Raw genomic sequence first — 25686 nt, 5'->3', positions numbered from 1 at the left:
GCAGGGGACCCATGTAATGACCTCCAAAGGTTGTTGGACACCAACTCCCATCATCCCTGCCCATTGGTCATGCTAGCTGGGGCTGATGGGAGTTGGAGCCCAACAACATCTGGAGGGCCTCACATTGACTGCTCCTGCAGTAGGCGATCTGGTGTGCCAGTTAGGGATGGGAAGTCTGGGTCTTCTGGCAACTCATTTAAAAATAAAAAAGACTGTGTTATTATTATTTTAAAAATAACCGCAAACTTGCCAAACTCTAATTTGAAACACACACTCTCCACCCTGGTAACCTGAAATGTTCTCCTGATGCAGGATTTTTTAAAAAAATGGCTACTGGATGTGGAGGCAGATTCAGTCCTATTAGGGTTAGCAGAACAGGGCAAAGCTAAGATCAGGAAATGGGTGGAGGCTGAAGAGCTTCCTAAACTTCTAATAAGCTATAGAGTCACAGATAAAAGTGGTTCATGGGCCAAGGTCTCACTTGGTAGAAGGCCATTCCCTATGCTCCTAGTGTCTGCTTTCTCTTGCTGAGGTTATTCAGGTTCGAACTTGTGGGACTGATTAGGCTTTAAAAGAGCAGCTCACCCCAAGAGCTATTTGCTGGTGCAGAAGTGTAAGCAGTTGGGTTGCTGTATGAATTGCGGGGGGGGGGGGGGGGGAGAGCTCTTTTTAATAAGCCCAGGGATGCTGCCCAGAGGTGCCACTGTGCAAATTGCTGTTTATGGCGTGACAGCTAAAGAGAGGCTTCTGCAGCAGGCTTTGAGCCAAATTTGTATTTATAAAAGGCAAAAAGGCAGGGATGAGAAAATCATTACATAACAATGAGAGGAGCAGGCACAAGAAAGGAAACCGTTGAAAACTCTTTGCATCTTCAGCTTACCCAGGAAGAGCAGAGAATTGCCAGAACTAATCTCTCATTAGGTCCTTAGCATCACCCAGAGGAAAGAGCTCGGTTTCTGGGCCAGGAGATTTACCGGCTGGCTGGTGTTACTGACTATATTCATTTTTGCAATTTGTGGATGTGAAGCAGGTTGGCTCTGCTGAATATTACCTCTTAACTCCCTGAGAATGGCAAAAATGCTTCCCTTCTGTGAAACTCCATCCCCTGCCCACCTGCACGCACACACCCCTCTAATCCAGGCAAGCACACAAAAGGCTCCTGTGCAGGATGATAAAAGACACAGCATCTCTGCCTTTGACTCTGCTTGGATCCCACATGCAGGGACTCTATAGATTTGGATGGCAAGAAATTGGGCATCCATATACTTACAGTACATTTCTACCTCACAGAGGAGGCATCTGGAGAAGGCTTAAGTTGGCAGAGTGGGATATGCATTTCAATGGTCTAATGCGTGCCCTGCACGGCTCCACATTCAGATCCTGGGAATACTGGGCACACAATCCACCCAAGTGTTATCTGCTTATTAAGTCCCATTTAGCCAACTGCATGCTGTCTGTCCAGATTCATATTCTGGCTTCACACCTGTATGCAGTAGTTTCAGGTATTTGAGGATTCTTGAGCAAAGGAATGCAGTCCCTCCCCTCCACCACCACTGTCCATTCAAGGGCCCTCTTCCCCTGCGTCTAAGCTGTACAGCCACCTGGGAAAAACCCATAAAGTGAGCAGCAGCAGACGGTGATGGCAGAGCAGTAACAGGAGGGGGACCTGGAGGTTGGCAGAAGGCTCCAGCAAATGCCCACTCTTGGTACTAGGCCTGTCTCTATGGTTCATGTACCACACCCTTTTTACTGCAGTGTAGTGGGAATATAGAAAGCACAGCTTTTCTGCTGCAGAGGCAATGTAGGGTTCCCATAGGAATTTAGCTACGGCCGGCCACTGCTGCTCTAAGTGCAGATTTTCAATAATCAGATACCCTGATCCTAAGCCAATTACTCATAAATAAAAGAGCAGGGTTCAGATCCCCACTCAGTCATAAAGCACTGAGCAGACCGTGTTTCCTTGCATAGTTAACTTCACTTGTGCCATGTGATTTATTGCTGACCTGCTCCTGATACCCACTCCCAACAAAGTCTCAAGGTATCAGTGTCTGCCAACACTTTAGTGCATCAAAGACCGGAGAGGAGTCATCCGGGAGAATCCTGGTAAAAATGGACTCGGGGACATGCTGAAATAGACACATTCACCAAAGCAGCCCCAATATTTTCAGCTACATTGCAGTTTGGTATGAACTGTGAAAATGCACACCTCTGTGTTAGAATAAGGTTGCAATACTATGCAAACTTAGAAGCAAGGGCCATTGAACATGCATCAGAACATGGGGTTTGATCACTGAACATGATCAGATCACAAGATAGCCCTGCAAACATACACATAGGTGCACCTATTTTTAAAATATTGCCTAGTGACTGGGTCAAACCAAGAACAGTTCCAGCTCATACTTTAGACATTGCTGCTGAGAGGGGCTTATAGTGGTCTAGCTCAGGGATTGACAGTTTGGCAACTTTGAGGTCTTCCGCAGCAAACATGAAGTCTCTGAGCCCTGCTTCCCTAGTCACTGCCCCTCTTAGTCATGTGGCAGTAGGGGTGGTTAACGTTTAATTTCTTGAAGAGTAAGCCAAATGAAGGAGGCAGCTGACATCCCATGTCCTCTTTCAGCTTTATATGCATTTAAAGGCAAAGTTTAATTCTATTGGATCCAACTTTTACTCAGACCCCTTGGCAAAGTGGTGGGGTGTGCTTCTCTTACAATTTCTCTGGGAGCGGGGCAATCTGGGGGAGAGAAGCAGCCAGAAGGTGCTATTCAGAGAACATGCTAAACAAAAATTTCCCAATGTGCCAATGGCCCTAAAAGGTTGCCAACCCCTGGCCTAACAAGTCACAAACACCTTGTAGCAGATTCTGCATCACCTCTGCTTAAAAAATGAAAGGATGACTGGAAACACGCACAATAAAAGCAAAGAGAAAATGATTAAATACGCTTTTATTTAGAAGAGTGTAAAAATACCCCATTTGTTTAAAAACTGGCAGTTTAAAAATACAGTATATGTTGGTAACAGATATGTGGCTTATACCATTGAGTGAGTTATGCCTCCAAGCCAAAACAAGCAGAAAAAGTACTTGAGTCTGGGCTTGTGATTCCATTTGGTAGAGGTACAAATTCTGTCTGGAGGGAAGAGCTACAAACATTCACTTTTGTCTATGGCTTATTTCTGCCCAGAACAAAGCAGCTGAACGCTATTTGCCATTGGTTCTACATGAGTATCTTTGGCTTATAAGGAGCTGGAAATGAAACACGCTTTTCCAGCATATGCATGCGCACACACACACACACACAAAAACACAACATTGTGGTTTGTTCTGTTGTCATCACAATCATGACAATCAGCTTTAGCTTTCAAGAAGGCACTTGCCTTTACTGTCCGATATACATACTGGCATGCTGGTGAAACATACGAGACCGAGATTCTCAGAGCAATCTCTTTAACACCCCATTCTTCTATCCCGATATGTAGCACTATAGAGAAACTGATAGTAAAAAGTAATAATTGAGTGAACAGCACCCTCACTTCACCAGCAAGCTCATCATCCAAGAGGAAGATGAAAGGTAGAGGTCTAGAAGGAGGAGGTATGAAAGAACCCAAAACAAAACACTAGACAGGGAAGTCAAGAGATGGAGAGAGCTTTTAACAGGTCACTGGAGTGACAATTGGTAAGATAGTATCCCAGAATCATTCATCTCCTGTACAGAAGTTCCATTAAGTATTTGCATGTTCTTGCTTAGCTATGAGTGAAAGACTCACAAGAGAGCATCAACAGTCTAGGAGGGAATCAGGGAATAAGTGAAGACAGGCAGAAAACAGTTGCCTCTTATTGAAGATACATGGAGATTATAAGCTTCCCCAAACTTCATTCTTCATCCAGGTGCTTGGCAGAGCGCCTTTGCCTGCGCTGCAGCTCTGCCACTTGACACTTCAAGCTGCGCACTTCGGCTTCTAGTCGGGCCCCAGAGTTGTTTGACCCACTCAGCCAACCAAGCAGGACATACAGTGTAAGTAAACCTGACAGAAGCATAGTTTGCACAGAGCGATCAGGCACTGAGGTGACAATAAACATAAAGCAGGCCCCAAAGAGGACAAACTTGAGGCCCCACATGATGCGGCTCAAGATGGCGACCAACACACTCAACAGCAGCGACAACACCCAATAACCAAGCAGAGCAGCCAGGCCCCAGAGCAGCGCTGTCTGCACCTGTTCAGGGTTTAGCTTCAGGAACTGAGTTGCACGCTCCCCTGGAACACAAAGGAGAAAGGGAAAAGTTTTATAAAATCATTCAACCCAGTGTGGCACTACACCATTTTATGACTATGGCACCACTACATTCCAGAAGGAAGCATCCCTCCCACAATGCATCAGTAAAGGCTCCGCTACTAGTCCTAAGATGCTGCTGCTGCTAATAGTAATAATAATAAGAAGAAGTTTGCATAATAAGTTTGATAATAAGTATCAGCAGCAAGAATAGTACTGGCCCAAAAATGGAAGCAGGAAGAATTACCATCGATAGAAGAATAGAGAATGAAATTAATGGACTACGCAGAATTAGATAAACTAACAGGAAGGATCCGAAACCGATGAGATCACAAGTTTACCAAGGACTGGAGCAAATTTATGGACTGACTATATGAAAAGCATTTGTGATACGCAAATAACGTTTGTGGGTTTACAGGAAGCTTTGTGAAGAAATAATATTAGAAACACTGTAAAAAAGGGAATAAGGGAATAGGTTTATTTAAAATAAAAGGCAATGTTAAATTTAGAATTGCGGATAGAAGATTAGAAAACGGAAGATTCGCAGATGAGCTGAAGGAAGTCAAAATTATGTATTTGTGATAATATTGAAAATGTATGTTTAAATCTTGTATTGGAAACTGAATAAAAATAATTTTAAAAAACTATTTAAAAGAAACTATTTACCTGAAATACGTTAAAATTAGATAATAAACGGCTTTTGAACAATATTTTCTGAACACTTTTTACAAAATCCATTTCACTTTTGGTGTTGTTGTCACCTTTGTCATTTTAAAAAGAGCAGATTCAATTTGAAAGCTTTAACCCACTGACCCTGAAAATCAATTTTATACACACAGACAAAACACGGGGTTGGAATCTAATTAACCACTTCTGGATGCTTAAAGACTTGGATATGCCTAGAGGGATTTAAATCTGTACAACATTATCTGCCACAATCAAAAACACCATTTGGAAAGTCACATCCAGTTCACAAGCAGGAAGTGTATGTCTGAGAAATGCAAACACCTCTTGGGCAAACATGACTCATGCTGCATCTCTGAGCCAAAATAACAATAAGAACAATAATAAATTAGGAACCAGTATGGGTTCAATCGTATTCCTATATGCCAATCCCAACCCTGCTCCATCCCACCACCACCACTGACATAAGTTTAACATCACAAACCTATGCTTTATTTGCTTGGAAGACAGTCCCACTGAGTTGAGTAGGGCTGCAGCCTAGGTTGCTCATGCTTTAAAGACAAATAAGTAAGAAAGGGGGACTGAATATGCGACATCTTTTGGACTCCTGGGGTGGTATTCAGCTAAGTTTGTCACAGAGTAAACCCACTGAAATGAACAAACATGGCTAAATTATGTTAATCAATTTCAATGGGTCTGCTCTAAGTAAAATTTAGTTGAACACCACTACCCTGTCTTTCCATCCAACCTATCTCCTGGTCACTTACCAGCTATTCCAAAGGAAGTAAGGAGCTGCCCTGTAATTTGAGCCACAACAAATAATGCTGAAGAGATCCCAGAGGACACCATCCAGACCAGGGAAGAAATATTCTGCAAGAAGAGAAGATGCACACTTGGGTGTTTTCTATTCACTCCATTACCAGCTGTCAGAATTCAAAAGGGCTGTCCCTTTTGTCAGAACCCATCTGCTTGGGTAACGAAATGTAGCAATGGATAGCTCCCTCAGCTGATGAAATGAGTGGGAAAAGAGCAACAAGATGACACAAAACTGGTCAAAATCAGTTTTGTCATAGATTTAATTTAATCATCTAGAAAAAGCAGATGGTACAACTCTCCTTGGACTCATACCAACTCTGAACAAAGCTAAAGGAATGTATGCTGGAAATGTTCCCTCTTGTTCAAAATCCCAACACAAAGTAAACTAGCATGTCAAGGCAAAACTCTGACTGGTTTCCCCATCACCACCACATAGCAAAGTGTTCAATTATGTAATCCCCAACTGCATTCTAAAGTGGTTCAATCCAGAAAGACCTGTTCACTGTGCTTTCCCCCCTAAACATTGCCACAATCTGCGACTTGCCACAGATACATGAAAACCACTAAATATCATCATCATCATTTTATTGAATTTATATACCACCCTATACTCCCAGGTATAGGGGCAGTTCACATGAACTTCTTTCTTACCTCATTCAATATTCTAAAGTTCTCTCGTCCAATCAAATCCTCCATTGTCTCGCTCATGGCACGACCCACTTGGGACAGAAAGTCCGGTTCGGCATACTTTGCTCGCTTTGGCTCATTCCGGTACTGCTGGGCATCGGTTATTCCTATGTGAGTGAGCACAAGCAGTGCTACTATGGCCAAGATTGGTTTTGGCAGGGGCTGGAAGCAGCTCCGTAACGAGAGGCCCCATCGAGTCATGACTCCTGCTGTTGTCTTTGCAACCAACTTCTCTGCAAAATAGGAGAGATCCCTAAAGTCATGTTTATCTGGTACTGCAAGCAATCTAAGGAGTGACAAGGATGACATTTTAGCCATGCAAATATATGCCACCTCTTCTCACTACAACAGCCACTACATAAAGAGAAATTAAGTAGGAAGGTGAGCAGAGCAGACTACTAAACTAGACGAAACCATTAGTTCCATTGCCCCATGCCAGAGTCAAGTGCAAGCAAAATGGATTCTGCATACAGTACAAACAAAAAGTCGAACTTCATGCAAGAGGATGACCTGTACTAAGTACATTTTGCAGGCAACAAGACAAACTGTGTTGAACAATAGATGTAACTGGATGAAGCTCACTAAGCCAGGGGTTGGGAACCTATGGCTCTCTGGATTAAGTTGAGCTCCAGCTCCCATTAGCCCCAGGCTAATAGGCAGATCAAGCAGCTCCCTAATGAATGCTGAAGACCATCGTACTCCTGTCTGCTCTGCAGTATTTTTCTAGCAACCTATACACAGAAGGACGCAGGGCGTCTACAAAGAGGAAGGAGAGACTCTCTCTTGCGGGTGCAGGACTGACTTGGTCCCAAGTCACTGGGTGAAAAGTCTAAATAAAGGGCCACGACCCCACATCCCTCTCTCGTTTCTCTTACAGAGATACAACCTCACTCCGCCCCCCAAACACAATCCCCCTCCCCTATTTTTCTCCCCACTTTTTGAAGCCCCTCCTTAGCCTGACTTATTCTCTCCCCCTGCACCTGTTTACAGAAGCGCAGGGAACGGCCTGCTCCCGCCTTGAAGTCGTTAATGGCACGAGGGAGCTCCTGGCTGCTCCCGAGAGATTCGCGCTAAGATTCCCACCAGCAGCACCGACCTGAGCAGGAGGGCGCACGCGCCGAACGGGGGCTGCTGATTGGCCGCCGCCGTCGAGGAGAAAAAGCAGAGCCGGGGCTGCTTACCTGGGTACTTGGCCTAGAGGGGAAGTCCGAAGCGAGCAGCTTTATCGCCCCCCCACTCTCTCCCCATTCAAATATAGCTCCAAGCCCCGTTGCACTCTGGGAAATGGAGTCCAAAAAGAAGGAGCCAGGCGCGCCACGCTCTATCCAGAAGCATGCCGGGAATTGCAGTTCTTCTTTACAGCGACGTTCACACCAGTTAAAGCAACCATGCGCTTCCAGATACACTTTGCTGTCTGCTTTCCACGAGAGTCCTTCCGGCCGCAAATAGTGCGTCGGATCCGATCACAGTTAGGGTCGAGGGTCGTTACTGGGATTTTACATTGTCATTCGGTGGGTGGTGCCGCCTTCAGGCTCGTAATTATGGAAGATATCTAGGTTCTTATCTCGATATGAAACTTCAGGGCTCCTTGGGGCATTTCTGCTGCCGCTTCTCTTCCCTGGGATGGAACGGGAGATATTTTTACGAGGTCAGGAGGGAACCTGTATTGAAGCGCATGTAGCTTTAATTAATTAAAAAGAAGAAATAGCAAAGACAGCGGCTCCCCTCTAACTTGGAGAGTTTATATCACGTGAAACCTGTGATCTGGCTTTTGAGCGTTTTCTGCACGCTTAAAAAAAAGGGATTTACGACGCTCCTGCGGTGTATTAACATCACAGGGCAGAGATGGGGTTGAGACTGGGCTGGATTTTCAGCAAAACATTCTCCTTACCAAACGCGTATCGGGTAGCACTACAGTGGTACCTCAGGTTACATACGCTTCAGGTTACAGACTCTGCTAACCCAGAAATATTACCTCGGGTTAAGTACTTGGCTTCAGGATGAAAACAGAAATCGTGCTCCAGCGGCGCGGCAGCAGCAAGAGGCTCCATTAGTGGTGCTTCAGGTTAAGAACGGTTTCAGGTTAAGAACGGACCTCCGGAACGAATTAAGTACTTAACCTGAGGTACCACTGTAATAACCTCGTTAAACTGCAGAGGACAGCAAGAACCACTTCTGCTCTCCTGGACAGCGTTCAGGCAGGTGTCTTTGTGCCCCGCTGCCCTGGCGTGCGAACACCCTGCACTTCCCAATGTACTTCAAAAACAAACACCTACGAAATAAGAGCTAGAAGGAGCAGCAGCTGCTGCTCCATCTGCTACTGCAACCCGATGGATGCATTCCAATTCTTTAGCTCTCCATTGTTCTCTTGAATTTTGCCGCGAGAAAGAGGGGCGCGGAGCAAGAGCGGAAAGGCTTCCAAATACGGATTGGCACGCGCACAGCCGAACGCGGCTTCTCCTTGGTCCCAATGCATGCCGGGAGTTGTAGTTGTTGATCGGCACCGCTGGAGCCCTCCGGATCCGGAAGGTGGTTGCCTTTCCTGGTCCGTTTGGCCTCGCAGCGATTCCTTTGCTTTCCTTCCTTCCGGAAGTGCGGGGGCGGGAGGAAGAAGAAGAAGATTCCGCTTCCGGCCGACTGCTGGAGTCTCCCGCGCGCTGGCGTCTGGCGCGCGGTACAGTTTAAAGAAGCTGGCCCCGGCCACCGGAAGTAGAATCCTCCTCCTCGATCTCGTGGCCCGGAAGTGGCCGTGAGGCAGAGACCGAAGAGGCGCTCGCCATGTCTCTCATCTGCTCCAGTGAGTGACTCGCCTTCGCGTTTTCTCGTGCCCCTTTCGGCCTTCCGGCTCCTCACAGCATGAGGGGGCAGGGGGGAAGGGGAGGGAGCAGCCAGTGGTCTACAGTTGGTGGGGAAAGGGAAAGGGGGGGGGAGTTGAGGGTTCCAACCACAGTAATGCTGGTCATGAGGATGTGTTAAATACATTGCTGTGGGCGGTTGCATGGCTCTCTCCTGTGTCCACAGAGCTCCCCATGCCCAATCTACTTGCCCCAGACCTTTAAAATAACCCAGTAGTACAGTTCAGCAACAGTGCTTTTCTGGTCCCCGGTGGAGATGCTGAGGCTGAGAGTGTGTGGTTTCCCCAAGACTGCCTGACGAGTTTATAGAAGAGATGATGTTTCAACAGAGGGGACTTCCTGCTTTGCAGCTCTGTCTCTTAGGGATGGTGTTTGTGACATTTTCCAGCTTGGTTTTATGCATGTTCATTCAGGAGTAAGTCTCAGCATACCTGAAGTAGCTAAATCTTTAGTAAGTATGTTTAGTTTTGCAGCCTCAACATTTGAGCCTCAATCTTGAAGCACAAAACTCTGGGTTGGATCTTTTAAGATTAATCTTAATTGTCTTTCTGAGGGTCCAAAGATGTTGGAATGGCAGGTAAATAACATTCTTATGACCTTGCCTTTCATTTCTGGTAACAAAAACAATGGGTTACCCTGATCTGTCAGCTCAGAGATGAGAATGGACCCATTGGGTCATATAGACTGATCTCTGCCAGAAGACAAGATAGCATAAATGCAGTCTGTAATCATGTAAATAAATAAAAAGATAGCAAAATTTGGGCCACTGTTGTTATCATGGACAGGTACTTAAAAGATTCGCTTGGCAATGGGCACTGTTGTTACATTGTATTTATTAACCATTTAGTTTTCTTATATTTGTAATTCTTTGTAATTAATTAAAGTTATTAATTAATGTCATATTAAGGTGATGGAGTGCTTTACAGAATTTGGTAATGCAGTTGTTCCTATTTTTCAGATAAGCAACTGGGAATAAGTGGGGTGCCCAAAGCTGCTGAGTTATAATGTGAAACTTGGTTATTATACATTCAATAAGCAAAATAGTCTTTGATCGTATAGGCATTTCTTTGAACAGGCACCAGCCTCTGATTAACCTCCTTAATCAAACCAGAATGTAAATTTAGTTTACCATTACTTCATAGTCTGTAATGAGAGAACCTTATTTGAGTTATTTTTAGTGCAGGAAATACATTATTATAAAGAGGTGTTTGCACACTTCTGGTTAGCACTTTAAAAATACTCTTGGTGGTGTGCTATTTCACCCTCCCTGGGTTATGCTACAGATGGAATATATCTTTAACAAACTTGTATAGTTCTGCAGAATCAGCAGGTACAACAGAGTAGCACAGACATCTTGTATATATGTAGATCACCTCCTGCTCAATGTATCTAGAAAACAGACTTGCCGAGTGAAGTGGATTTAAGATTTTGCTTTTAATTACTCTTTAGGCTGTTTTAATGCACCTGTAATTGTGCATTCAGGTATGTGGGTGTAATTGGAATTCTGCATCTCGAGGCATTGAAAAAAACCTGTGGGCGTGATTTGAATGCATGACTTCTCTCTCTCTAGGACTTCAGGCTTTCTCAACCATATTCTATCAGATTCAGAAGCTCTTACTAATTCTCTTTAGAGACTATGACAATCCTAACTGAATGTTAACTAATTTTAACTTTGTGCTTCACAGGTACCACATGCCAAATATTAAAGAGCATTGTTTTTATGATCGTTAAGATTAGCGAATAGCCTCTACCCTCAGCTCTTTAGGTTTAGTTATTTCTATATATCTGGATTCTTTATACTTTAGGCCAAAATTATTTAGGCTTGACTTGGCTAAGATGGACAGGTTTTCTGACTGTCAATGGGAAAATCTAAATTATAACCTAAACAGTACTAGATGGGAAGCAGCAGACAGTAATTTTTTTGGCAAAGGAGTAATACTCTCTCAAGGTCTGCATTAATGGGTGGCACACACTTACAGTTCTTACACACTTGCGGTTTATTGCACATGTAGATGATTTCTCCCTTTTTTTTTATTGATACAGCTATCACCTGCTGATTCCTTCCCCAGTCACTAATCCAGTTTAGAATTTACACATTGCTCATCAGGGTGTGTGGGAAGGAGAGCCCCATTAGGCTAGTTCATTTGCTTCTGCTAGAACGCCAGTTAGTTGAATTCAGGCCATTAGTTTTTAATCTTTTATTTGTACGCCACTTTTCCAAAGTTAAAACCATGCTCAAGGCAGCTTACAACAACAAAAAATACATAACTAGAAAGATAACAAAAGTAGTCATAAACACAGTGTTAAAAATTAAGATATATAAGGTAGGTGCCAAATAGCTCCTTAACCCAAGGTTGCAGTCGCCAAAATGAAATGTCTAGTTGCCATTTTTGGGCAAGACGGTTCTAAAGTCTTATTTTTCAAATGATGGACTGATTGATTCTCAGTTAAACATCTGTCATTGAGCTTGAGCTAGGTTAAGAGCTTTGAGAACTTAAAGAAGAAAAGTCACTTGATCCAGGGACAGCGTATATATATATTGGCCTGTTCCGACCTCTCTTTTTTTAATGATGTCTGCTCCTGCTCAGGCTGCACAGAAAAAGCAATTTGGTTCCAGAAATTCATTCCGATTGTGCAGATAAAATATAACTGATAGAATTCTACAGGATGAGGTATTCGGGTGCGGAAACAGTCCAGATCCAGTGATCCCCAGATGATGTAGATGTCAGGCGCCATCCTAGCCCCCAAGCATCTTCACTTGGTCACAAGTGGTCGAAAGCCAACTGCAAGATGCGCCTGGCTAATTTCGAACACCACATAAACAATAAACACAACATACGACAAAATCGAACAATTTCCACATAAATCATAAGGTACAAAATAAAGGTACAAAAAATTAACAGCAACAACCCCCTCTAAACAATACCCCAGCCCAGGATTCTGTTCTGCAGCCTCAGCTTTTGTAACTGGAGTCATTCAGGGCCCTGCCCTCCCAGGTCAGGTAGAAAAAGGCTGCCAAGGCAGGGAGCAGGTCTCTAAGGATGGGTTCACATTATGGTCAATTTATGAAAAACATTCCTATATTGAGTTCTCACCGGTAATGTCCAGGAATTGCTATCCATGTTGTAACATTTTCCTGCTCCTGCTCCACATAATTGGCTGCTGCTTGTGGGGTGGGGAAATGGGCAGTGCAGTGATGTCATGAGGCAGGAACAAATAGATCTGTGACATCCAATGTAACCCTTCAGCATTAGGCTGCTAGTTGGCAGGATTTTCTAATATATGTGCTTCCATGACTGAAATTTAACAAGTGGAAGGGCTAAAATTCAGCTTTGACCATTGTGCATTGATGTCTAGCAACTGTGTGTTAGACATCGGGTTGGATCCATACCAAGTTAGCTCAGCTTGGGTCTTGCTGAAATCAGTGGGACTTGGGTTCAGCCAACTTGATCCTGATGCAACCCATGGTTGTGATATACTGTGCATCTTTGGTTGGTAGGCTTTGTGAAGTCTTAGAATCATTTAATTGTAGAGCTGAAAAGGGACCCTGAGGTCTTTTGATTCTGTGGTTTTGCTTTTGGTGTCAATTTACAAATATGACATGAAGGAATGCAAATATTAAAACAGTTGCATTTGATTTTTTTTATCACTATTGGGACAGAAGAAGAATCAGAAGAAGAAACTTAAATGTCTTCCTTTTTAAACTTAAATAATGAGTAGGAACACAATCTTCTTCAAAGCTTATACATGCTGCAATTTAAAGAGCACATGAATGTGTTTTTCTCAGTGGCAGGATCTGGGGACAGCCCAAATTGATTGAAAGATTGTGTAGTTTAGTGCATTGTGTTATGGCTCAGGTCAGCTTAGGCAAAGAAGAATAAGTTGCACATTAATACATACTGGAAGTTATGCCTGTCAGGAGTTCAATGGTGGCTGATGCCTATTGAGTTTGGTAGGGCAGAGCAATAAGTCAGAGGCCAAGGGTAGGTGGAGCGAGAGGCAATGACTAACAGACTCAAACGATTAGAGTTTTGTCCCCATTCTCCCTGCCGAGTTCTACAAGGGCAGCACAAGAGACTAAAGTGGAGCATGCAGGCAACAAAGGCCACCACCTTGGACCGGATGTAAGAAAGAAGGTATATGTGGTGGGGGAAGCACTGGTTGAGGTCAAACATAGGCTGCTGGTGCAGTGCTCCATTCTCCCTGCAAACCAGCCTCCATTGTCAGGGCCAGTTCTTCACACAGTTCCTAAACTAGAAATTCTGGAGCTTGGTTAATTTTGTAAAGGTGTCATGCTCTTGTTTTACAAAAGCATAGATAATCAACTTCTGTATCTCTACTTCGTAAAGTGCTGTGAAACATGGATGGTTGAGTGACTTTTGCCAATTTCTATTGTCCCTTTTCTTGCAGTTTCAAATGAGGTGCCTGAGCATCCCTGTGTGTCTCCTGTCTCAAACCATGTCTATGAGAGAAGGCTGATTGAAAAGTATATTGCAGAGAATGGGACTGATCCAGTGAACAACCAGCCACTGTCTGAAGAGCAACTCATAGATATCAAAGGTGAGGAAGAACAGAAGAGTCGGAGGCACTGGAGTCTCCCTTGTGTTTGATAAACAGTTGAATGTGGAGTTGCCAATCTTAGTCTTCTCCTTTTAAGACCTTGGGTGGCAGGGAATTCTTGAAACCTGATCGCTGACTGATAAAGGCTGTTGTGCTTGAACAAATGGTCAGAGTTGATAGAGTCTGACAATATCTGAAGAGCACGACATTAGTTACCCTTGTTCCAGGGTATGCTGAAACCAGGATGTTATGAGGTACTGGTCTACCATATTGCCACAACAGGAAAAGCTAAATCAAATATTGATAAGGATAGTCTCTCTGACTTGCTATTTTGTTGTCTAATATGACTGTTCCAAACGCATCAGGGCCCGGTGAGGTTATAAATGGGTCTAGATAAAGGAAGGGTTGCTAACAAAAGTATTTGGTGGTTTAAACCAGGGGTAGGGAGCTTGTGACCCTCCAAATGCTGTTGGACTACTTCTCTTACCATCACTGGCCATGCTGGTTGAGACTGATGGAGTGTAGGACCATCTAGAGGGCCACAGCTTACCCACTTTGGCTTTTAACCCAAGAACAGTGTGCATACTCACCTCAGTAATGTCAGCATCTATGTCCTCCCACTTGCCTTCCCACTTCAGCAAAACTCCCTCTACCCCCAGCTCTTTCTTCTCCTTAGCTTGCTTGTGGTTCCTTCCATCTGACCCACAATCCCTGTGGCCTTCTGCTCCCCCCACAGTTCACTTTTTTTACTTCTCAATGCATGGATGTCTTGAGCAATGGATAAAGGCAAATAGGTGGTTGTTGAATTGCAGCAGTTAAAAAAGCTTGCAAAAGGCATGTGCCTTTTGAACCATTCTTCCAAGCAGCCTTGATTTTAAAGGCGTGTAAGGCAGGTTTGTAAGGATAATAATGGATGGCTCTTTCTGGAAGTAATGTTTTCTTGTTCCTTTGTAATCCCCAGTTGCCCACCCAATTCGGCCAAAGCCACCATCTGCTACTAGCATTCCAGCCATTCTAAAGGCACTTCAAGATGAATGGGTAAGTATCATTAAAATATATATATTGGGGGGCCCCTCCTCTGCTTGCTGAGATGATGGAACTGGAAATGTTCTCCTCTGTGTCTTAAGGCATTCCTCCCTGCTTTCAGCCATGCTTAATAGTGGAAGGAAGCAAGAACATTCAGGATTGGAAAGTTTTGGGAGGAAGGAGACTTCTAAGCCAGGAGTAGTTTGCTCCTCAGAAAAAATACAGCACAATGTTTTGGCCAGATATTCAAGAAACTACTCCGGTGTTTAATGCAATATGGCCTAGCTGTTGCTGTGCCAAAGATCAGTTACTATGCTGATGTGCTTCCTTAGGATGCTGTCATGCTGCACAGTTTCACGCTACGCCAGCAGCTGCAAACTACACGTCAGGAATTGTCCCATGCACTATACCAGCATGATGCTGCCTGCCGTGTCATTGCCCGTCTCACCAAAGAGGTCACTGCTGCGAGAGAAGGTAAAGACTCAGAAGATGATATGTTCTTTGGGTGATGTCCAGGGAAGCAGTCCACAGTGCCAGCTTTAACCTGCCAAACCACCTTTTCTCTCTCTCTTCCCAGCTTTGGCAACTCTGAAACCCCAGGCTGGCCTCATCGTTCCCCAGGCTGTACCTTCTTCACAACCCAACGCTGTGGTAAGTCACACACATGTATCGGTCAATAATTCTCTTTGTGCTCTGTCTTTCTTCTCTGGGCTAATCATGCTCTTTTTGTTGTCTTCCTGCAGGGTGCTGGTGAACCAATGGACTTAGGAGAGCTGGCTGGAATGACCCCAGAGATTATCCAGAAGGTAAGAAATATCCCTGGTTTGCTATTTGCCATCCAGATCATGCTATAGCTATACAGTTACGATCTTCCAATCTGAGCTCTATAGCTGGCTTTGTCTGTAGGAACATGCCACTTCCACACTGTTGTGCCTTCCCTTTCTACGTTACGGCTGCAGTGTCTGACAGGTCAGTCAGTTGCAGCTTCTTCCGCTCTCCTGCTTTTCAGGAATCACTGATAGCACCCTGGCTGGTAGAGCAAGCAGAAAAGGGTGGGCAGACAGATGCAATAGCCTCATCTCTGTCCTGGGGCCATTCCCCAGCAGCAACAGGCAAAAAGTAGAGTGGGTCAGCAGCATTGTCCCCTGCTTATTGATGTGCTAGCATACCATGCTTGAAGCTGGCTTCTCCTAATGCTGTTCTCTTTTTGCAGCTTCAAGACAAAGCCACGGTGCTGACCACGGAGCGTAAAAAGGTGAGTGCTCCTATCTCAATATTTGCTCTACAGGTGGGGAAGCACTGAGTGATCCAGGGGTGCTTGCAGTATGTTTGTTCTCATGATTGCTGCAAAGGTGCAGCTCCCTGTGCTAGGATGCTCCTGTTACAAGGAGATTAGTTCTATGTTGTCTTTTTGGCAGAGAGGGAAGACCGTGCCGGAGGAGCTGGTGAAGCCGGAAGAACTCAGCAGGTACCGGCAGGTGGCTTCACATGTGGTGAGTATGGTGATCATAATTAATTGGGAAGGCTACCATGAAGGAATCATCTTATCTAAGCCGAACATTTCCTAGGTTTTACAAAAAAAAACCTGTTGAGCATCCTCTTTCTATCTGAACAACTCTGCACTAGTTATCCATTGATCTAAGCCTAGGGTAGAGAACCATGACAGGCTACTTTGACAGATGGGCAGGATTCCACTCACCTGTCAATCACCTGATGTCAGGTGACAAGCAAGACTTGAAAGCACCACTGACCGGTGCTGACTTGAAATCTGTTTTCTGTAGGGGTCACCCAATGCTGGAGGGCATGCTGTCACCACCTACCATCTGATACATGATGACAGCAGCCCTTCTTTGCCAATGAACAATTAGGAGTACACTTTAAGGTTCTCTGTTGTGAATTGGAAGCTGCATCTCTGCCTGCCTCGCACCTGATCTCTTATATGCCAGGCTTGGACTGGAGGTTTTCCTTGTCTGCTGGAAGTTTAACCATATTTTGCAACATACTGGCCTTGAGTGTAAAGGCTCTGAGCTCTTGGACCTCTGTTGCCTCCAGCCTTTCCAAATTAACAATACTGTGCTGCTTTTGCAGCTGAAACCAAACTGGTGTTGCTCTTTGCTGCCAGCTTCTCTCTTGATTCTGGAACAGCTTCAAGCTCACTTACCATTTGATTGCACAAGGAAAGCAATTGATCTTGCTATTGATACCAGGATCACCACCATTCTTTCATTACTTTTGCTGTGGGCTTGGAGTCGAGTCTGCAGATTCCTGTCAAATCATGAGGAAATATTGCTTGTTCTATCAAGGATACAAACTGGGAAAAGTTTGGGATCAAGCCAAGTGTTTGCAGACACTCCTCTTGTATAAGATGAGTCGTTTTGCCTGACTCTTGCTGAGATGAAGCAGTAGGCCCTCTCTCATCCTTTGCACTGAAACGTTAATGTCAACAATGTTGCTTTTGCACAGGGACTGCACAGTGCCAGTATTCCTGGCATCCTTGCTCTCGACTTGTGTCCTTCTGACACCAACAAGATCCTCACAGGTATGTTAAGACTTCTGTTTCAGTTCCTTTCCTCAGTAAAGTGTTAGGACAGTTTGAGCCATGGGGTCCTTTGCTCTCTTCAAAAGCCACCTCTTCTCCTTTGGTTTCATGCTTGGGTTTGCATGTAGGTATGGGCAGATTAACCTATTTTCATTCCGGGTTACTTTTGCTTGTGGTTGATCTTGGGTCTATCCTGTCTGGGGTTTTGTAGATTAAAATGAAACTACAAAAACATTTCAGATATTATATACATTTGTCCTGTAAAATACTCATTTCTGTATGCTTTCCAATACATTTCTCCCTAAAATACTCATTTTTCTATGAATTTTGTTTTTGCAATGCATGAGTCCCAATACAAGATGTGCTGAAGGAGTGTAGGGCGCTCTGCTTCACTGGGCCTTTGTGGTCTCTTTGTTTTCCAGGTGGAGCTGATAAGAATGTTGTTGTCTTTGACAAGACCTCAGAGCAGATCCTGGCCACACTGAAAGGTCACACCAAGAAGGTCACCAGTGTAGTCTTCCATCCTTCCCAGGTAAAGACTGTCATTTGTTGCCTGCCTCATTCCCTCCACTCCCACGCCCCTTATTTATATTTATTAAAATATTTAATATAACTTTAGCGTGTTGTTGAATTTCCTCTGCAGTTGCCTGAAACCATTGTATGATCTCCCTTGAGGTCCCCTTATAGATAGAGAATGCACTCCATAGGTCGCTTCTTGAGCTGATGATTAAGGACACAACTGTTCTGAATTCAATAAACAAAGCTCTTGTTTCAGCCTAACACTTTGGGCTTTATTCGCTCTCCCCTGCAGGAACTGGTGTTCTCGGCTTCGCCAGATGCTACTATCCGGATCTGGTCAGTCCCCAGTGTTTCATGTGTGCAGGTTGTGCGTGCCCATGAGAGTGCCGTGACAGGGCTGAGTCTCCATGCCACAGGCGATTACCTACTGAGCTCCTCTGATGACCAGGTGAGATCGAAACCAGAGGTGGTCAGGCCCAGATTGTGTTAACTGTAAAGCTCTTCATGCTAAAATGACATCTGCAAAATGTGAAGCTGCACTTGCATATTTGCTTATTAGCTTTATTTTAAACATTTCTATCTCATTTTTTAACATAACAATTCCTCCAAAGTGGTTCACACTTTAGAGATAACAATTAATAAAACAATCTAGTTCACAATGAAAAGGTACAAACATTGACATTTTTTTTTAAATGCAAAACATAAAACAGTAAGGGTTTGTCAAAGAAAGCTTTCCAGAAGAAACATTTTGCCATATACAAACCCTCCACGTTTCCTCTCTTTCAGTATTGGGCTTTCTCCGACATCCAGACTGGCCGTGTTCTCACCAAGGTCACAGATGAAACTTCTGGCTGTGGTAGGGGCTCTGCATTTGGTATTTTGGTGAAACTTGGAGAGTCTGCATGTTTAGTGTGGTCTGGTTTGGCCATAATGTTAAACCATAGTTTAGTGTTCTGAGAACAAGCATAGTTTTCCTCCAGCCTTGTTCACTCCCCCTCTGGTACAGCCTCAATAAGGAATCCAAAAACTGCTGCTTCTGGTTTTTGTGTAACCACAGCTTGCAGTGTTGGCTGAACCTGGACAAACTGAGTTGTCACAACTGTGGTTAATGGAAACAAGTTAATATCAAGTAATAGTTTATTTGCTTATTTCAACTAAGCTTATTTAAGATTAATCACAGTTTAGCATGTTGCACAAACTCTAAACTATGGTTAATCTAAACCAGCAGTGGCAGCTTCTAGTCTCCTTATGATTGTACTGGGGAAGAAGGGAGACTTTAGATGAGCCTTCTGCGGAGGGCTAGGCTCATTCTCATAAAGCTGAACCATAGATTAGCATCATTCCCAAGCACATCTCATGCTTTGATACATGGGTGGGAGAAGGCTGGGTAGGGACTTCATTTTCCCATAGGAATGGCTTTCTCTCAGCTTTGTGATGATTCACCATCTCCTTTCTCTGCAGCGCTGACCTGTGCCCAGTTTCATCCTGATGGGCTTATTTTTGGGACAGGAACAATGGACTCTCAGATTAAGATCTGGGACTTGAAGGTGAGAAAAGGCTTGGAATATTGAGCTCCTTCATGATATCTACCTTAAGGATAGCTGATAATGTTATGTGACACATATAGAATATTCCAAAGTGCTTTATAAATGCTGACTCCTTGTTCATATTGTTGAATGAGAAATTGCATAAAAGCTAGGCTTGCATAGTCATTTGAGATCTCAAAAGCCTGCTCTGCCATCGCTCAGAACAGGTCTTTTGGTGTGACTGTCTCAGTTCTGTGGAAGAGCATTCCTGTTGAGCTATGACAGCCACACACTATCTGCACTTTTTGGGAAAAATGGAAGACATTTGTGTTCCAACAGGCTTTCCCAGGTGGATAAATGGGTATTTGCCAGGAGTGTCTACTTGTTAGGGTTTTAGTCTTGTTTTAAATGTATTTGTTGTTTTTGTTGTTTTAACTGCTTTTGATTATATTATATATAAATTGCCTTGAGACAGTGGTTTAGAAAGTAATTAATAGACATTGATTATAATGGTACAAATATGAGCAATAAATACTCAAGAGGTGCTACTACTGCCCATTCTAGAGCTGGAACTAGATTTAGAATAGCCAAAGATTCTACTAGTATCTTCTAGATATCTCCCATAGTTTTTGTTAAGTTTATGGTGCCACAGACCACCTGAGTGGGTTACGCAAACCCTCTGGGGTCCACAGACCACCAGTTGGGAACCACTGAGTTAGAGACATCTCACATGGATGTCATGAGAAAGTGGTGCTTCTTAACACACTTAAATTTTCTGTACAATTTCAGCAAGAGTCTTCTAGGGCCCCTACTGCAAGTTCTCCCACATCAAAAGATTCATTTTAGTTTTGCCACTGAAAACTCTTTGGAAGCACTTCATTTTTTCTTTCAGTGACTCTTAACCTCTTTTGGGGCCCACGCTGTGGGTTAAACTACAGAGCCTAGGACTTGCCGATCAGAAGGTCGGCGGTTCGAATCCCCGTGACAGGCTGAGCTCCCATTGCTCGGTCCCTGCTCCTGCCAACCTAGCATTTCAAAAGCACACAGTGCAAGGAGATAAATAGGTACCGCTCTGGCGGGAAGGTAAACTGAGTTTCCGTGCGCTGCTCTGGTTCGCCAGAAGCGGCTTAGTCATGCTGGCCACATGACCCGGAAGCTGTACGCTGGCTTCCTCGGCCAATAAAGCGAGATGAGCGCTACAACCCCAGAGCCGGTCACGACTGGACCTAATGGTCAGGGGTCCCTTTACCTTTATCGAAAGACCAGTTTTAATTACCTGTCTACCTGAAAGTTGCTATCACTTCCGAAGAGGAGCCAGACTCAAAATGCCATGCAGAAAGTATGTCACAGGGAGGATAAACTCACTCTCTTATTCACTGTGCAGGCAGGGAAGGTGTAGAAGCTTTGCATCCTTTGGGAAGATAGGATCAGGCCTAACATGTCTCTAACACATACTGACTTGTTTTTCTCAGGAAAGGACCAATGTTGCAAACTTCCCAGGACACTCTGGCCCTATTACTAGCATTGCCTTCTCTGAGAATGGGTACTACCTGGCCACTGCTGCTGATGACTCCTCTGTCAAACTCTGGGATCTGCGCAAACTGAAGAACTTTAAGACCCTGCAGCTGGACAACAACTTTGAGGTTTGTGTGACCCCCTCTTGCTCTAGTAGGCCTGTATTCCTTCCCTTTCTTTTATTGACAGCACTTGGAATTTTCTCAGGTTCCTCCCCATCATTTTAAAGCCCAGTGCAACCATTTTCTCTACACTTTTGGCAGCTCTCTGAACCTTGCGCAGCTGCTTCCTCTAGTTTGGCGCGCCTCCTTTAAATGGACAGAGGTTGCTACTGCCCCAGCCTGAGAGGACTGGGCCCAGCTACTTCTGAAGTGGATGTGTTCATCTCAAATACCATTTTTCTCTTTAGGTGAAGTCCCTCATATTTGACCAGAGTGGCACCTATTTGGCCCTAGGTGGCACTGATGTCCAAGTCTACATCTGTAAGCAATGGACGGAGGTTCTCCACTTCACAGGTAAGGGGGGTCCTGTGTGCCATTCTTGAGGGGCTTTATATTCAGACATTTGTACTGTTGGCCGGTATCACTGTTTGTGGTGTGTGAGGTGACAAAACAATGAAATAATTTCTCACTCAGCTGTCTTTGTTTCCTTTCCTACAGAGCATAGCGGCCTGACCACAGGAGTGGCCTTTGGGCATCATGCTAAGTTCCTTGCTTCGACAGGCATGGACAGAAGCCTGAAATTCTACAGTGTGTAGTTTCTCCTACCAGGATGCGATGAGAGCAGAGCCTATTCTTCACTGTAGTGTTAAGATAATCGGGGCAACCATGGGGCACATGGGTGGGGGGTGGGAGGGATACGGGGGGAAATAGGGTGCGTCATAGCTTTTTATCTTGGTTCAGGCTACCTGTAGAATGGAAAGTTGAGCCCAGTACTAAATGGATTTGTTTTCCTCTGTTCCTTCAGCTTTGTCTGTGCTGTGATTGTAACAATATTGAGCCAAACCCATCCAGTGTTGACTATCAAATGAGGGTTGGTGGCAGGAATTAAGGCTGAGGAAAGGGATGGGGAGATGTGCAGGTTTTTTGTATGCAACTCTCTAGTTTCATTAAAAAAGAATATTAAACTATAACCAGCTAAGTGTCTAAATAAGCAAATGCACAGGGAAGCTGTACCTCTCACACACTCAAGCATAAAAACATTTCAGCATCACTCACTAGGTGAGGGTTTGTTTTTTTAAAAAGTTACTTTCATATCACTATAAACTTACGTTAACATACTTATCTACCTGTATCAGCAGATGTGGAGGGCAAGACACTTTAGAGAGTGTGGTGTACAGCTAGGAAACTCCCCACTCCCAACTGGAAAGCTAAGATTTGCTTCACATGTAATCAGGTGTACAGGTTCAAAAAGTTGAAAATTCCATGATAGTTGAGACAAAGTATGTTATAGCCAACACTAGCTCTATGAAGTAAAGACACAATGGAATGAAATATCAGGCTCTCACTTTCCCCTTTATGCACAAGAACGTAAACTTAAAAGGGATGAGATTGTATAGTGACAGACCAAAATCTGAAAGTGGGACAGACGTTCCCCTTGCCATGCTAATGAGCTCCCGGTTTGGATGGAAACTTGTAGCCCCTGATGTTTGACTGGTGGTTAATGGCAGGAATTGTAAGACACTGGAGGGTTGGCCCTGCTTTTATTGCAAGCAGTTCTGTGGATCAGTTGTGTTATATCTTTGGTTGTCACCAATAAGCTTTTCTCTATGTAAGTAATCCACGCAGTGGGGAATAACTTTTTAGGGCTGCAGTACAATTCAACTTCTTGGGAGTAATCCCTTTGAAACAAGTGGGACTTCTATGTATCTTCAGTATACACTGATCAACATGCATGGAATGCACCATTACCCTCAATTGATATTAGTCTACATAAGAAGAGGGCTGCTAGATTAGACCAGTGTCCCATCTAGTCCAGCATCCTGTTCTCACAGTGGCCAACCAGGTACTTGTATGAAACCCTCAAGCAGGATCTGTGTGGAAATGGTTTTTTTATTTTATGTCCTAGATATTTACTCATGCTTTTATTCTAATCCATTCTGTGGAGAGGCATTTTTGTTTCCTCTTGCAGCGGAATGGAGGAACTGGGAATAACAGTTCTACAGATCAAGTATCTACCATGATAGGCACCCTTAAGAACACAAAATATTGTATTTCCAGGCTTATAAGCACAAGAAGGGGTCATATGAAGCACTGTCACCAGGGATGGTTCCACTAAAATTATGTAGGTGATGGGGAGGAAAGTGGAGATGCCTTTAACTTGTCAGCAAAGAGACGGCATACCTGGTCATTGAAGCAACTGGTATGTCAGAAGAATTACTGGAAGCAATGAAAGTTTACAACTCTTTAATTCTATGCATTTCCCCATCAGTACTAGAGTTTTGTCACTCTGCTTCTCTTTTTCCAGAGTACGATAACAACAACAAACAAGATTACACCCACTAACGGCAGTGCCACCAAGCATATCAGGGCCAGATCTCCACTGGAGCTCATGTCTGTGGAAAAGAAAAGAGGCTTGCACTTATTTTGCAAGATTTATGTACAACTTAAGTGGTTTCCATAAAGTGGTATAGATAATTTTAAAATAGCAATTAAAACTCTAAAAACAGTAAAAATAAAACCAGTAGATTTTTAAAACATACATGATAAAATTGCAAGTTCTGTGTAGGCTTGCTCAAACAAAAACATTTTTAGCAGACATCATAAGCAGTACAGTGAAGGGTCTGCCCAATATCAATAGGCAATAAGCACTAGAGAACAGAACATAGAAAGCTGCCATCCACAAAGACCGACCAATGGTCCACCCAACTCTGTATTGTCTACATTGACTGGCTGCAGCTCTCCAGGGTTTCAGGCAGGGATGCTCTCCCAACCCTACCTGGAGATGCTAGGGTTTGAACCCAGAACCTTCTGCATGCAAACAAGCTCTGCTACTGAGCTAGGTCCTTCCCTAGCAAATACTGCTACATGAAAAAATGTCATGCCAAGTGCAGAATGAACACTATGTGGCACTTGTAAGGGTGATAGTTGCAGATCAAAGCTGGCACATTTGGGGTATGGCAGTCCTTTGCACCTCCTGAAACAACACATTCATGCCATCCATGACTTCCCTAGCCAAGGACCCATGGTATGTAGTATTGGGACAAAGCTAGTAGAGTATACTCTGGATAAAACCACATCCGTGAGACATAGTTTATTAAGTGCATGTTCTCAGCTGCAGTGGTCAGGGTAGGGTGCTCACCTGAGCTCCTGTTGCTGCAGCTTGTCAGGAGAAAGCAGCATGGTGACAGCAAATGGTATCAGTGCACTTTGCTATTGCCCCATGCCCCACTGATAAGCCATGGTGACACTAGTGATGGGAGGGCAGATAAATGTCACATGCCCTGCCGAGCAATACTCACGAGCTAAAAAGTTGTGATATTGTTAGGAGGACATTGGTAGTCAAGTTTATAACTTGTGACACCCCCCCCAAGTTTTAGTTGGCTGCTTCAGGCATAAATCCATACCGAGTTTATATCTTACAAAGGACTATATATAAGATGACTGAAATTTAGTGTTGATGGCGAAACTATGTTAATACCTGTTCAAAAATATACAGCATTTTCATCATTTCAACTCACTCATTGGTCCCAACCACTGGTGCCAACCACCAATTACCTTTCTTCCATTTGACTTGTTTATCAAGAGTCTGGCTGCTTTCTTGAAAGATCACACCTCCATAAGTGCTTACTAGGTCCAAGGATTCTGTCCCATTGCCTGTCTTCAAAAACCGACGACTTCCTAAAAAGGGAGTTGGAGAAAGAAAGCAGGTATAAACTCTACTAGGCCACCTTGTGCCATATACAATTTTGAAGGTAAGAACGAAAAGGAGCACAGCATTGATCATATTGTTAGAGCTGGAAGCCTGCAGGAGGGCTATGCCCTAGAAACCCATTTATACACCCAATGACTAGAGACAGATACAACCCTTAACATAAAGAGTATTTGCATTCTGAATGCTTTACCCCAGTAAAGAACCATAGCCAGACCCCTACACATCAGGACTGAAGCTTTATTTGGGGGGGGGTGTTGCTGAGCCCCAGCATCACATATTAGCAGGCCAGCACAGCTAAGTGGGAAGATTCTGCTGAGATGGATCTTCATTTGAGGTTAGGAGTCAGAGCACCTGGTTGTTGGAGTGTCCTTGTATATGGACTGTTAGAATTGGTGGTATGTGCTAGCAGCCTAGTTTCAAGGTTTGTGAAGAGAGGCAATATGCTGTTAAAAATAGCACATAAGAGCCACTTGAACAGGGAGTGTGTTTATCAGGTACCTATTCATTCATACTTTGTCTCTAGTTGCAGCCCATCAGCTCTTAGTGCTCTGCATTTATGCCCCCAGTTCCAAGTTCAGTACCAAGATCTATTTTTGCTTAATAGTCATGGGCAGTAAGTGCCATTTGTGCATGCTGGAAATACTGGTGGCAGCCTATCTGGATTCAAATAAACCTTTTACGGTACGACAGCAAAGCCATTTGGACTTACTTGCAGCCACTGGCATTTGACATGTGTTCCTGCAGGGCTGCAGGTGAGAGGGGTGGCAAACAGACAGACTGCAGAAGAGGTACACCTAGGAAAGACATTGCATTAGATAA

General features: G+C 44.1%; 2 protein-coding genes across 7 annotated transcripts; one reads left to right on the top strand and one right to left on the bottom strand.

The window, feature by feature from the left end:
* Positions 1 to 2925: 2925 nt before the first annotated feature.
* Positions 2926 to 12545, bottom strand: TMEM109 (transmembrane protein 109). Of its 6 annotated transcripts, none has more exons than XM_083615018.1 (5): positions 12405 to 12446; positions 7636 to 8072; positions 6419 to 6687; positions 5719 to 5821; positions 2926 to 4251 (listed from the first exon to the last, which is right to left on the bottom strand). In XM_083615018.1, the coding sequence occupies exons 3-5, from the start codon at positions 6653 to 6655 to the stop codon at positions 3869 to 3871; spliced, it is 723 nt and encodes a 240-aa protein (XP_083471144.1). In that variant the 5' UTR covers positions 6656 to 6687; positions 7636 to 8072; positions 12405 to 12446; the 3' UTR covers positions 2926 to 3868. The 6 variants fall into 6 exon arrangements, with proteins under 6 accessions (XP_083471144.1, XP_083471143.1, XP_083471145.1 ...); XM_083615017.1 differs by having other exon boundaries at positions 7636 to 8115; positions 12405 to 12434; XM_083615019.1 differs by lacking the exon at positions 12405 to 12446 and adding an exon at positions 8731 to 8921.
* On the top strand, positions 9079 to 22115 carry PRPF19 (pre-mRNA processing factor 19). The gene is made up of 16 exons (XM_083614922.1): positions 9079 to 9251; positions 13720 to 13869; positions 14831 to 14907; positions 15228 to 15369; positions 15473 to 15546; positions 15639 to 15701; positions 16109 to 16150; positions 16314 to 16388; positions 17359 to 17434; positions 17857 to 17966; positions 18246 to 18401; positions 18740 to 18809; positions 19415 to 19500; positions 20952 to 21122; positions 21404 to 21509; positions 21654 to 22115. The coding sequence occupies exons 1-16, from the start codon at positions 9233 to 9235 to the stop codon at positions 21749 to 21751; spliced, it is 1515 nt and encodes a 504-aa protein (XP_083471048.1). The 5' UTR covers positions 9079 to 9232; the 3' UTR covers positions 21752 to 22115.
* Positions 22116 to 25686: the final 3571 nt, after the last annotated feature.

Source organism: Podarcis filfolensis (genome assembly GCF_964270895.1).
Source record: "Podarcis filfolensis genome assembly, chromosome: 1".
NCBI lineage: Eukaryota > Metazoa > Chordata > Lepidosauria > Squamata > Lacertidae > Podarcis > Podarcis filfolensis.
The sequence above is the reverse complement of the archived record's forward strand: the minus strand, read 5'-3'. Positions and strand labels throughout refer to the sequence as shown.